Source organism: Echiichthys vipera, assembly GCF_963691815.1.
Source record: "Echiichthys vipera genome assembly, chromosome: 14".
NCBI lineage: Eukaryota > Metazoa > Chordata > Actinopteri > Perciformes > Trachinidae > Echiichthys > Echiichthys vipera.
This window is the reverse complement of record NC_139839.1, coordinates 23,742,500-23,756,805: the sequence shown is the minus strand read 5'-3', so window position 1 is coordinate 23,756,805 and position 14,306 is coordinate 23,742,500. Positions and strand designations below refer to the sequence as shown.

The 14,306-nt window shown below is 40.2% G+C and overlaps 1 protein-coding gene across 1 annotated transcript in view; it reads right to left on the bottom strand.

Annotated features, from left to right (window-relative positions):
- Positions 1-14,306, bottom strand: part of LOC310956340 (diacylglycerol O-acyltransferase 2-like) — a 31,205-nt gene that overhangs the window by 15,143 nt on the left and 1,756 nt on the right. The window contains exons 2-6 of the mRNA XM_083926537.1: positions 13,985-14,163; positions 6,721-6,925; positions 5,815-5,989; positions 5,315-5,514; positions 4,223-4,371 (exon numbers count right to left, since the gene is read on the bottom strand). Of these exons, the coding sequence (XP_083782663.1) occupies positions 4,223-4,371; positions 5,315-5,514; positions 5,815-5,989; positions 6,721-6,925; positions 13,985-14,163 (908 nt within the window). The remainder of the gene's footprint in view (positions 1-4,222; positions 4,372-5,314; positions 5,515-5,814; positions 5,990-6,720; positions 6,926-13,984; positions 14,164-14,306) is intronic.

Genomic DNA, 14,306 nt, shown 5'->3' with positions numbered 1-14,306 from the left:
CATTGATATTCAACATATCTGTTTTTTGCAGAAACATGCAATGCCAGCGTTTTACACAAAGCCTGGTCCCTGCATGCACGGCAACAGACCTTTACTTCATTTTATATAGAGATAAACACTGCAGATCAAAATTAGACAACAAATTATGAAGACGGGATTTGTACTGAAATATATTTTTTGATTGTTCCCTATTTGATAGAATGTCCTCTGTGGCTACACCTCTGCTGTACTATCATGTTTTTTAAATAACCAAGGCACTATTAATAACTTGATCTCCTCCTGCGTTGTTTTTTCCACATTTTCTCACGTTGAAAATTGTGAGTTGTGTTTGCACAGGAGTTGCAATTTGGCTATCTGAATTAAACTGTGTGAAATACATTCCTGACTGTATATACTGTTTATGGTATCTATCCATTGGTATTTGTCTCTGACATCCTGTTCATTCGATATAGTTTCTAAGTAGAGACAGAGATAGTTGAACTCAACATCATATCATATTATACTCTTAATGAAGACTTGGCTGTCTGGAGGGACGAGACCAAAATGTGTGTGTGAGATCTGTTTTGAATGCCACCTTCAAGAATGTGAAAAACCCCACACAGTTCTTCCAACACAAGTCTCTGCAGCATTGGGTGTTTTGTGTCCAAGTGTAGGACCAACAGGTTCGGAGCTTCTTTGTCCCTCAGGCCGTCACACTCTCCAACTCCTCACTCAGGGGAGGGAGGAAATAAAGAGGACAGAAGGAGTGGGAGCCACTCACTGTGACATTAATGATCTACTCTTACACACCTGGACACTTATCTTCTTCTTTTCTTTGTGCAGTAACTTTATCCACCACTTCAGTGCATTCATTTAATCTGACTGCTCTTTTCTGTCATTTACAGTCAAACATATTTTATCTTTTACATTTCCTGTACATTTAACTTATCTGATTTAACTTTCTGTGGATTTTATTTGACCTGTACTCGTACATCTACCAGAGTTTATTGTTTACTGTTAATTGTTTTTTTTACTTTCTGTATTTATTTTTATTTATTAAGTTTATTAGTTTGTTGTAGTTTTTTATACCTCCCTTGTGTTTTTGTAAGCTGCTGGAAACTCAATTTCCTAGCAGGAGTCATCCCAAAGGATCAATAAAGAGAAGTCTAAGTCTAAGTGTAGTAGCGATGTGAGTGTGGACGATGAGAGGCCAAACCTCTGGAGGGATTTCAGTGTCCAGTTCTCTGTCCTACTTTTGCTTTATATAGTCTGTGGAGTTGTTTTAAACCACTATAAGCATGTATGTCTCCAATGATCCGTTTGGTGGGCTCTGAGTTGTATGCTTCAATAAACATCAGTTTGATATATCAGAGAGTTCTTCCTCCCTGTGTCCCTTCACCTCTTTGACATTATAGCCCAGTGCTGCATTTATTTGTCTAGGTAGACATTTCACCTCTCACCCAAGAGGCTTCATCACTTCATGGATACAGCTGACCAGGCTAGGACTGGTCCAGTGCTGCATTCGCAAGTATCATGTAAAAAAAAGAAAATGTCACTCTCTAAACCATATTTTTGGTCCACCGACTCACCCTTCTTCACTAAATGAGAATATGGTGTGCTGCCATGCCTTATCCATCGTCTGTACCTTGAATCCTGAGATGTTAGTTTACAATCTGCACTTTTCCTGGCTCTGAAATTGCTGCACACAATCGGACCATGACACCAAAGAAGGAGTTAGATTCTGGATATCAGGCAAGTGTTTGATAACTGGACAGCCCGACAGAGATTGTACAGGTCTACGTAGTATTGATAATTAGATATTTTCCCAGCTGGCTTCATATTCAAGATTACACCAGATAATCAATGCCTTTAGTTGTGCTGCAAAACAACTTGTCCTAATGGTGTGAGTTGATGCTTTGATAGATTTATTCCTCTGTATATAATATTACGTTCTTTTAATAAAAGATCACTAGATTTTATTGAGGTCATAATTATTATCATACAGTATATTGCTGGCTGTAAATGAAGGCTTTTTATCTTGGCATGACCCTGTTTTATTGAGCAGAAGCAAAGCAGAGTACCTTACCTTCTGAAAAAGGGCCAAAGGTCAATTCTGAGTTTAACATTTATATAAATATGAATAAATTTTTTAAAATAAAAATCAGCCACAATTCTTATTTTGAAAACAAATAATGACTCATTCTCTAAAAGAATCTGCTCATCGTTTGATACAGACTTTGGTTCATTTACAGGTTTTACAGTATTGTCCTCACACACCACCACACACTTTACACTGGTTTACTGGTAACTGATTTTCATTCTTAAATATAACCTTTTCATAATTATTTGTTTCTTTTGCATGGCAGTATTGCATTTTTATTTTTTTTTCTTAGTCAGCATTTTACCACACACACACGCACACACAGTCTGGTCCAGGCTGTGTTGAAAGGGTGAGGGCATTGTCCAGTGTGTCAGTCATTTCATTTGGAAATCTAAGAACCATGCCACCTCATCTAAAAAGTGTCTGCCAAAGTTCACAGACAGTCTTATCATTTGGCAACATGATCCAAAACCAGACACTCAACCTTTAATGGGGTTAACAGAGCCCACATTTGAGAAGTGAAAAATCATTCATTCATTATTGAAGTGTTTTTTTATTTTATGGTCAGTTTTAAGACTGATATTAAACGAGTCGTTCGACATTTTGGAAAATGCACTTGTTTGATTTCTTGCAGAGCTGAAAGAGAGAATCAGTGATACCGTGCCTCTCGTGTATGTAGGTTACATATGAAGCTAGGGACAGGAGATGGTTAGCTTAGCATTAAAAGTGGGAAATAGGTAGCATGGCCTCCAGACATTAATCAGCTTACCAGTGCCTCTTAAGCTCACACATTAGCAAGTTATGTCATGTTTGTTTAATCTGTACCAACACTGAAAACTAATAGGTCTAATAGTGGCTTTACAGAATCTCTCCCTCCCCCCCATTTTAGTCTTGATGCCAAGCTCCAGAATCGAGTTTCATAAGTAACAGATATGAGATATGGAAGATTTCTTTCTAGCAACATTTCATTCCAACATTTAGTTTTAACAACTAGTCCAGTGGTTCCCTCAAATGATCGTGGGATGAATATTGCAAGAGGAAAAAAAACTGTTTTCTCTGATCTTTGTGGTTTTTATGAAATATTGGATATTATGACCTTGGGCCCCAAACAGTTACTGAAATGAAAGAATGGGAGAGGTTTTAGAGAGGAAATATCTCTTTGATGGAACCGTTAACATGACATGTGCAGCGTGAAAAAGGGCCGCAGCTTTTTGGGGGGGCACTAGCCATAAATGTTGGGCAGTTAGATTTTTAAATCTAAATCTGAAAAGTAACTAATAACTGTAGCTGTGAAATAAATGTAGTGCTATAAGAAGTTCAATACAGCCCTCAGAAATGTAGAATAAAGCATGTATATAAAGTAGCAGAAAAGGAAATACTCAAAGAAAGTAAAAGTATCCCAGAATTGTATTCAAGAGGGCCTCCAGTACTTGAGAAAATGTTTATTTAATGTTTTTAGGGTCATATAATAGAAACCAAAGCAGATGCAGTTGAGATGTGTATAAAAGAGTTTTTAATTTCACTGTTTATAGCATTTTGATAGATACCAAATCCTGAATTATTAGTGGATTATAACAGTGTCTTCTAATGATGTAAACCAAATTCAACCTATGATTCTGTTTGAGTAAGTGTCAGGTCTTGCTCAAAACCCAAAAGCCCAGACAGAGTCCCCCACAGGGAAATGGTGAAATGGTGGTGAGGAAAACTTGTGTTCCCTCTGACCGTTTGGACAAGCGACAGCACTTGAATGAACAGCCAGGTCTCAGTCATGGATACATAAGCATTTCTATGGTCTGTTTCTTTCTCGGGGGGAAACTGTGGAGCAGGAGGTAGAATGGTTGTGCTTTGGACCACAAGGTCGCAGGTTTGATCCTTGGCTACTCCTGTCTACATGTTGAAGTGTCTCCTTAGGATGGGTTAAAAGCAGAGGGATTAGGGTTAACAACTGTATGTGACATCAATAAAGTTAAAAAAAAAAGATTCTTGTTGCTCTTCTGTCATAGGGCCGATCCATCCTCCCTTATATAAACGGATACAGCAGCGTTTTGTTGCAGGTCAGCTAATCAATGACCCGAGCCTGCAGAAACAGTGCTTTACCAAATAAATATGCATTCAAATCCACTCCATCAGTCCAATTTAGACAAAGTTCAGGTGTGTGTCCTTGTCCACTCCGTAGTTTCCTTTGTGCTCGTCAAACAGATTGCTGAGTTCATCCATATACAGCTGGTGGAGGGCATCGAGTTCCTCGGCCGTTGGCTTTTCATTTTTCTCCACCTTAATTGGCCTTCCAACTGCAGAGAGGTGACGAGGTGAAGGACAACACACTCACAGTCAGTGTACTTTACAATTGGCAGTATGTCAGGTTGATGCTATGTTTATCTAAAACATACAGTAGTTGCATTAGGGCTGCATGCCAATCAGTTGGATCTGACTAATATTTACTCATGCTCACTCAAATTCTCTTTGGCACAATCAACATCTGGTTGGGAAATACATGATAGCTCAGGTGTTTGCCTGACAGACAAAGTCTAAGTGCATTCTTTTCTTAAAGGTTCTCTGTGTAGCATTCAGGCCATTAAGTGAATTGCAGTCAGTATACACTTGTGAGCATCAGTCAGTAACCGCCAAAACTGTGAGACTGAACGTGACTGGCTGGCATCATGTTAACAGAATGCTGTAAAATGAATTCCAATTATATTAAGAATAATTGTAATTGGCAAAATCAGCCAGAACAACAAAACAGTCAACGCCAGATTCATGCCACGCAGTTAAGCCACAACCAGCTGCCCAACCTTAGCTTAGGTTACAATGAGCTAATGTTAGCGCGCAAGCAAGCTAAGGTTAGCCAGCTAGCCATAACTTAGCTACGCTGCATGAATCTGGCATTCCTTCCTTCATAATGTCAACTGATAGAGGAATTTGCAAACGACAGGCCAGCCAGACCAGCCCCTGGAGTCTGGATGAATAGGCTGACATTATCCACTCAATCAGTCCGTCAGTCAGGCTGTCGTGGCAACAGAGAAAGTCGGGGTAGCTCTCGTTTTTTAGGTTATGTTACAACCTGTTCACCCATTGGCAATAAAAATGAATAATACATGTAAAAGGTTACACACAGAATCTTGAACATACTGCAGGTGATGTTGCACAGAATCCATGGATTTAAGTGATCCTTGCAGAAACTGCATTACCTGCCGCACACTTTACCACCCCGATCAGTGAGCAAAGGCTACTCACCTACTGTACTGATGGGTTTTCTGTAGGGCATGAGACCAAAGGAGTACTGGAAAATGCCACGTGCATGGAAGAGAGGCAGGGAGATACCCATGATGCTCTGCAGCCGCTCTTGTGTCCATCGAAGCCACGTTCCTTTTTGGTTTTTCACTTGATCAAACACTTCATTTTCTCCAAAGGAGAAGACTGGCACCAGATGAGCCCTAAAAAAAGATTTGAATGAAAAAGCTGTTTGAAACAAATGATTAACGGATAAACTACTGTAGTTGTGTTGTTACTTCCTTTCCTAGTTTTAGATTGATCTCATAACTATCTGTGTGCTTTCCCAGGAAATTCCATGTAAAGGGATTGAATGAGCCTCTGTTTCAAGAGGCCACGCTCAAGCTGCAAGAAACCTTAAATGAATAGTTGGACACAATCCTTTCACGAGCCACAAGACCTCGGAAAATCAGCATTATTTAACAGAAGACTTTCCTCATTCCCCCAGAGCTCTCTGCCCTTACCCATGCTCCATCGCCATTTTGATGAAGCCTTTCTTCTTAGCCAGTAGTACGTTGTAGGTCCCAGGGTGAGCATCGAGGGCCTCAGGGGCCCCACCAACTGCTATTACAACAGCGTTACCAACCCCTCTTTTGCATAGCGGATATTTTGAACTCTCTTTGTCCGAAGGAATCAGACCTGTAGTGTTGTAACAGAAAATAAGAATTGATTGCTCGTATAATTAAGTATAAAATCTGTCTGTATACTCAGTCGAAGGGCGCACTCACACTGTCCATCCGTACTGTGCCCAAGCACGTTTCAAGGCTAAAGTCTTGTTCGTTTGACCAGTGTGAGTGCAAGCGTACTGTGTCTAGGAGCGGTACGCTTGCCGTCCACGGCCCGTTTGGGAGAGGTGAGCTTGTGTAAAGCACGTTTGCACGTGTACGAGCACGAGCGTCGCATGTGTACGAGCACGAGGCCTACAGCGGTTCTGACGTCATTTTATGGGCGGAAGGACGAACCATGTGCGGACATTTAAAACAATGGCGGCGAAAGGTTCACGTTTGTGTGATGCAGAGGTGGAGTGTTTACTGCAGATTTGGTCGATGAAAATATTCAAAAACAGTCGACAACACGCACAAAAACTCAGAGATCTATGGAAAGATTTGTAAACAAAGCGACGCATCGCGATGGCGTCAATCAATGCGTGTGACGTGTTACGTGTTACGTGTTACGGCGTGATGATGTATAGGCAGCAAGAAGCATCTGCCGAAGCCCAGGTAGTGTGAGTACAAACGGGCCGGGGGCGCGGGGGGAGAGGGAGGGGGGGACAAGTACCCTAAAGCACGGGGCACGGTACGGACGGACAGTGTGAGTGCGCCCGAAGAGACAATCTGACTGAGTGGGATTCAAATGTTTCTTGCCCTCACCTGCAGACATGATGTAGTCTCTGAAGAATGGTGCTCTGAACCAAAGGGGCAACATGAGCAGATAGCTGGTGAGGCCAGGAAACAGCTGTCTGAAGCCTGTAGCATAAGTGCAGAAGTTGGTAAAGGCTCCAGCCACCAGCACACCATGGGGGTGGAAGCCCAGGACGTAGTTTTGCCTGGGATCCAGGTCTGCTGTCTTCACCAGCTGGGCGACAAAGAAACGGATGTTGAAAGCATTAATGTCAGTCCATCTCTGCTCCCAGTAGACCACACACACCAAAAAGAATACTTGTAAATAATGACAATCTCAATCATAATGTGCAATACCTCTTATTTTTCCTCCGTGCCTCAGTGTAAATTTGTAAATTTAAAATACTTAAAAACTCTGTATATATTGTTCCTGTTCTTCTTATATTTTTATATTCCCCTGTGTTTATATTGGTCATATTTCTTCTACAATTTATTGTTTCTTATTGATGCTTCTTCTATTCTTCTATCCACTTTGCTGCTGTGAATTTCTTAAAATGTCTTATCTTATCCGAATATTGACCTATAATCAGATTAAACATGTAGAAGATTTTATTTCACAACATCTGATTGATCCTAAAATCCTAAAAGAGCTGACAGTGTTGCGTCATGTTGGTCTGACTGAACCATGTGGCTCTCTATCCCAGTGTCAGGCCTCTCTGTCCCTCCTGGCGGTGTGCGAAAACATTGAGAACCAACCCCGCTGTGAGACACACTTTCCCTCACACCCCTACAATGCCTTCAGTTGTGGAGAATAACTAAGTACATTTACTCAAGTACTGCATTAAAGTGCAATTTTGAGAAATTTCAAATTTCTATTTTGAGTTACTTAACTCTATATACGATATTTCAGAGGGAAATATTATTATTAGAATCTCCAAAACAATGGATCAATACAGTACGGGTGACTTGACCTCTACTGAAAAAAGCGCACCTCATTTTAAGAGGGGTATAACAAAACATTTATCTGGAGCGATGAATTGATTCAGTGGTCAACGATCCAATATCATCAGCGCAAAGTGTAAATATCTATAAGTGTTGTCATCTTAAAGATGTTCCTTTATTTTGACATTCCGACTATTTATAGTTTATTTTATATTTATACTTTTTTATTAAATGAAATAGCTTGTTTTTGATCGAAATTTCTGGAAGAGCTCAGTTGTAAAATAAAATGGAATTGAAGTAGCAGACTTTCTGATATCAGCGGAAATCATACCGTTACACCTCTACTATATTATACCCCAACTATATAAGTCCATCCAAAACCTGGAAACAAATGTCTAGTGCCCCCTTGGATACTTAATATGTAATTTTTTATAGTATTCTGATGAAGTTTTGATTGTAGAGTAATTTGTTTTGTGGTAGACGGACACTTATGACCTCATAAATTCCCATCAAATTCTCATCAAAGCCCCGTCCACCGAGCAGAGGTCTAATCAGCCAGAATAACTGAAAACACCTGTGTGGGTGTTCAGGGGCTTTAACATGGAGAATAAATCTATTCAGAAGTCATTCTGTTGTATCATTAGACAAATGTTCAATTCAATTCAATTCAATTCAGTTTTATTTATAGTGCACAATCATAACAAAAGTTATCTCAGGTCACTTTACAGAGTAGGTAAAGACCACACTCTATGACTTATTTATGATTTACATAGACCCAACAATTCCCCTGTAGAGTACGGTGGCAACGAAAACCTTCCCTTTAACAGACAGGAACGTCAGACAGACCCAGCTCTGTGGAGGACGGACATCTGTCTGCACCGGTTGGGGAGGAAGAAAAGGAGAGAGAAAGAGAGAAAAGACGGACAGATGGACAGGGAGAGACAAAGACAGACACAAAGACAGAGACAGACACACTTCCAGTAACTATAATAATATGTTCGGGCGAGGGATCAATCTTTGAAAACTGAGTAATATTTCTCTGCATTGTCAGAAATGACTCTTTATCATCGACTGTAAAAGAGTAGTACAGTAGATTAGATACCTTAGATACCTGTGGAGCTGTGTTTGCCTGCCTCCACTTGTCCAGAGCGGATAGGGAGGAGATAGTGAGAGGCACTAGAGGTCACTGTCAAGAGTCAACAGTCAAAAGTCGCATGCCATGTGCTGTCGAAGTATTGTGTTCACTTGTGGGAAAAACAAAACAAATCTGCTTCCCTCATTTTCCATATCTGTGTGTGAGATTAGATGTCAGGGCCACACTGTTATTATGGCAACATTCACAGTTATCATCAGGGAGCCATGTTATCTCGTGTTTCTCTTTATTTTCTTGTTCTTTTTGCTCCTTTAATTGAAAAAATACAAAAGGCTCATTCCTGTTATGGAGAAATATTTAGCCTCAAACCTTTTGAAAAATGTTTTGCCCTTTTGTTTTGCATTATATTAGAATAGTGGCATGTTTAACTATTAGAAAACCATACTGGTTTATCGCAGGCACTCAAATAATAATCGTTATGAGTGGACTGGTTCATAAGGGTCTATAGAAATAACAGGGTGGAAATGTTTGTGTTAACTAAGAGATAGATCTGTGATTGATCCAGAGCAACTGATGGCTATATCTTTTTTTTTAAGTGGACCAACTTTCTTCATACTTTACATCATGAAACCTGGGGGGAAAGACACCAGTCACCTTACTTTGTTCCTATTCTCTACCACCTGTTCTCAATGGACCTGAAGTGTGTTTTGTTACTTTTCAAAGGCTAACTGACCCGAGGGGCACACAGTAAATGAACTATATATACACCAATTAACTAAACTATGGTTCATCTGAATACACATAATCAAAGAGTAAATCAAGTATTTTATAAATGTATGATGGCTTCTAGTTCTTGTAGATGTGAATTCCTTTGCACTGGGGACATGCTAAAAGTTTTTCTTAATGTGCATTATTGTGCATTATGATTTAGAAGACATATATTTATAACTCAAGACATTTGTTGTCAAAATTTGACACATTTTAAAGTAATTCATGGGGACGGATATATTTTGCATAACGGGAATGACCCAAATTCCCCCAGCACTGATACACCTCTCTAAAAAACTTGTTAAGTCAGTCAAAGACCAGACTAAGCAGGTTCGTACTGTAGGGGCAGGTCATGATACTGGACCCTCACAAAGCCAGTGTGTTGTTTTGTGTCCACTGTTTGTATTGTGGGTACCTGCTGTGGCCGGCCCCCAGATCACAAAGTTAATTATTACTGGAGCTCCTTTAATGAGGACAGTATAGTTGTTTATCAACAAAAGAGCTGGGACCAATCACAGAGTGCTCCTACGAGGCTGTCATCACGATCCCTGCCAAGGACTTTAGGTTTCTAGTTTTTGTCAGTCAGACTTGGTGGGGCTAAACGCCCAAGGAATAAGGCCTTACTTTTGGGTGAATATTTGGACCCAACCCTCAGCTCTAAAAGAAAGAAAAGTCAAACATTTTGAAGAAAAAATAATCCAATTTTGTCTTTCTTGCAGTAAGAAGAGAACATTGATGCCACTCTCACACGGCAGACATACGTGCTCTCTTAGCCCTTTAGTTTGAATCCTGAATGCAGTTTCTTTAAAAGTGTCGTGTCATTCTGAAAACCAAGTGAACACACGTCAGCTGGTGAGGTTTGAGCCTGAGCTGATGATGGTGTCATTAGAAACGGTGGGTAAGGACACACCAATGAAACTAATTAAGGTCTCTAAAGGACAGTGCTTCTCTTCACTCCTGCTTTCAGATGTAATGTGGCATACAGTCAGATGATACTGGAGATGATTCCTTTTGAACAGGATTCTGTATGCGATGGGCTGAACCAGAAAAACGTATGAGTTCCCATGCTTGGAAATTCCTTTTAAGAGTGGAAACAGTATTCTTTTATCTGAGCGTTAAAGTGTCCTTGAGCAAGACGCTGAACCACTAATTGCACCTTGTGTATGAATATGTGTGTGAACGGGACAGTGTTGGCATATGTTGTAATTGTATCATAGGAAATAGGAAAGATATGATGTACATATTAAACAAACTGATCATTGACTTGAACGTCAAAGGCACCATGTTTAAAAGTATAATATCCCTGATTGCAATAGTTAATAGATTGCAATCTTTCGTAGTGAGGTTATCGTGCAAGTTGAAACCATGATGACGATAAAAAACAATATATTGTGCAGGTGGTCGGTAGAGTAGATGTGCAGTACATAAATGCAGTTCATTCCCCGTTGGTTTACATACACATACATTTAGAAAAGAGCTCTAACAACAGACGGACGCAATAACTCTCACTGAGTTGTCATAAAACACAGACCCTGATAAGTGTCTCCTTTTACAGCGTTATAAACCGCGTAAACAGAGACTTTCCCCTCGCTCTCTCCTCAAAATGTTTTCTGTCAACTATCTTAGGAAGACAACAATATGAACTGTTCAGAATCATATCATCCAAACAGACTAAGTCATCAAAATGGCTGTCTGCAGACTTCTGACATCATGGGTCTGCTTCAGAGCACAGTCTGACTCTAACGTCTGTCATTTCTATATCTGTATCATCTTTTTTAGTAGTTGTTGAAATGCTTTGTATTGTTTTATTATCATTTAAGTCGGGATGATTATTATAAATTTGACTCAATTTATTGTTCCTGTTATTATGGTATAATCAGGTCTGTACCAGTCTTCTCCTGACTTTTATTATTATATGGTTCTGTGTGTATTGTGCTTTAATTCCCTTATCATACCATGACTTTAAAAAAAGAAAAAAACCTTATTGCTCATGTATTTCACCCCTTATTCTCATTTCTTCCAATTAATATGCAATAGTTGGCTAGAAAGCCTTTTCTTTTCAAATGTATATAAATATAAATAAGTATGACAATGACATATAGGACACATTTTTCTGTAATTAAACTTGATTAAATGTCTGTATCATTTATACTTCTTCTAGTCTTTACCTGAATTTACTCTCTGCCGTAAAATGATATAGATGAACAAGATTGTTTCATATAGTTCACCTCAACAGGCCAATATAGCTGTAAAGGCTCTTTTGTGCAAATAGAGACATGGCCCACTTTATACTCAGAGATAATAATAAAAAAATAATTAAAAATGAATATCATGTAGCAGGTTGCTTTGAAGATTCTGACCTCATTTTCTTTTTAAAAGCAAATCATAAAAATCGCTTTCCCTCCCCTTCAATAAATACAATGCTGTTGAACATGCTGTGTAGTTGCTGGTGTTGCACTGTGTCTTATCAGCACAGTCCAAAGTATATAAAGGTGATGCCTAGGGGGTAGATGCAGAGCCATGCACTGTGGTGGATGTTATCAACGGGGTTCTGCTCTCTGCGGATTCCACAGATGAGACATGGCATCAAACACTACAGCTTTGATGTGAAATACTGAGCTGTTTTCATGATCAAAAGCCAGTGGTGAAATGCATCTCCAATCCTGTGTATGCACCACTCCTGCATGACCACAAGAGGGACACAACAGGCTGCAAGAGAGAGGAGCGGCTACAGCCTGGTGGGGTCAGGGCCAGTTGAAAATGTTTGTAATGACAAATGAAAACCACTGTTTAGTTCTCTGAAACTGCCAATTTGTCTCTCCTTGCAAATACATTTCAATACCAATCCTACAAAGTAAGTACATTTTCAACTATTAGTTACCTTAGTTACCATCAGTGTCTGTAACCAGTAGTTTTATGTTCAAAATATTTACATGGTTTCTTTTCATTCTCATGGCTGCTGTGGATGTTTTTCAATGTGGAGGTGTGTTCAGGGTTTACACTGTAAGAAATGACTGTATGAGACTCATTATCCATTTGCAGTTTGGGTAACAGCCTTCTGCATTTCAACTGTCACTGCCTCTGAACACTGACATCTTCTTTCTGGTTTACAGTAGCGTTTGATGAGCAGTCGGACTGAAAGAGCATTAGAAGGGCACTGATCTCATACAAGATTAAAGGAATTGTTATTCTGGGAAAGACCTGACATGGGAAAACCTGTCTCTGCCAGCATCTCTAAAGCTCACTAATGAACATGTAATATCTTGTTTGTCTAGTACAAAAACCAAAGTGGAAAACAACAGGATGGGGTTTTGCAGTAGCCAGTTATTTGCTGCATTAGTTCTTTACCATGAGCAGTGACTTCTCAGGGTTGTCTCTGTCTCTGAGTTGAGGCAACTCTAGGAAGTTACTGCATGGCCAAAACACCTTCCAGCATGCAGGGTCATAGCGCAACATCCTGGCTCGTGTACATACACATTCTCTATGGACCCCTCGCTACACACACTGCTTTTCAAGTTAGCATCTGTGTGGGCCATCCTCACAGGGCTCTACTCAGTCCCATTTACCCCCTTATTCCGACACCTTTGCCAGCATGTAACCCCCATAAAACTGTATCTATTGTAACGAAACCAGTGTTGTGTGGCTCTCAAATGTAAACGAAAGAAAACACACATCCAAGGTGGAAGAAGAAGGGTGACTGACACGAACAAACCAACAAATATGTCTAACTGGAGAGACAATGAGATTTAGGAACTTCTGTCGGGCCAACACTGAAATCATCAGAAGAATTCAAGAGACAGCAAGAGACTTGTCTTTTTTATGACCAAAAATTATGAACCTGCTACGTCACCGTGGTGCAATCTGCATCATGTCGGAGTAATTCCAGTAAGTGACACTGAGACTTACATTCTCCTCTTAATGCTATATGCGTGAGAGGGGAACTTCGGATGTGAGAATGAATATGGGAATATGAGAAAATCCAAAATGTCTCCCGGCTACAGCACCACATTTAACAAATATGAGAGGGGTATCGATCTACTCTTCTAACTATTGGCAAAAAAACAAAGAAGATGTCAAATTATGCCTTCAAGTGAGCAGCAGAGCATGTTGGGGTTTTTTTTAGTCTAATAAGTATTGACGGATATGTTTCTTTCAGGAATACAAACATGGCCTGTAGTACTGTTTAATAAGACAAGAAAAAAGGTTATTTCTAGGATTTAGGAAGCGTGCACATAAAGAGTACATAGGGAACACAGGGGCCTCATCCATCAGTGGTTCACTTACTGCCAAGGACAGAGATAAGGGCCACAGCTCGTATTTAGCCTGAGATCAGAGATTAGATAAAGTGAACTGGCTGAGCAAGATGTTCTGATGTCCTATTCTCTGACCTGCAGAGGGAAAGCCAACCCACCTTACACGGTCAGGGAAGTGCACATTCTGTGTATACATAGTGATATAAAAGTAGTTCCCGGTCTAAAAGCTGACTCTCACCTTAATGGGGAAGTAATCCCTCATGTATTTCCAAAGTTTGAGGTCACACAAGAAGGGCACCCTGCGGCCTCCACGTGCGGGAGTGTCATAGTCAAAGAACCACCAGACGGAGTAGAGCACGCTGATGAGCCAGAAGCGGGTGAACAGCAGGTAAAAGAAGAGGAAGATGCAGGTGGGTGCTGGGGAGAGAGGAGGGGAGGGTCATAAGCAGCAGGCGCATTGCTGTAGCATTTAACTACTGTAAATGTGCGTTCTGATCCGCCATGACAAGTGCACAACACAGTCAGTTCTGCTGGAGATGTTTATGAACATGAAATGTTGT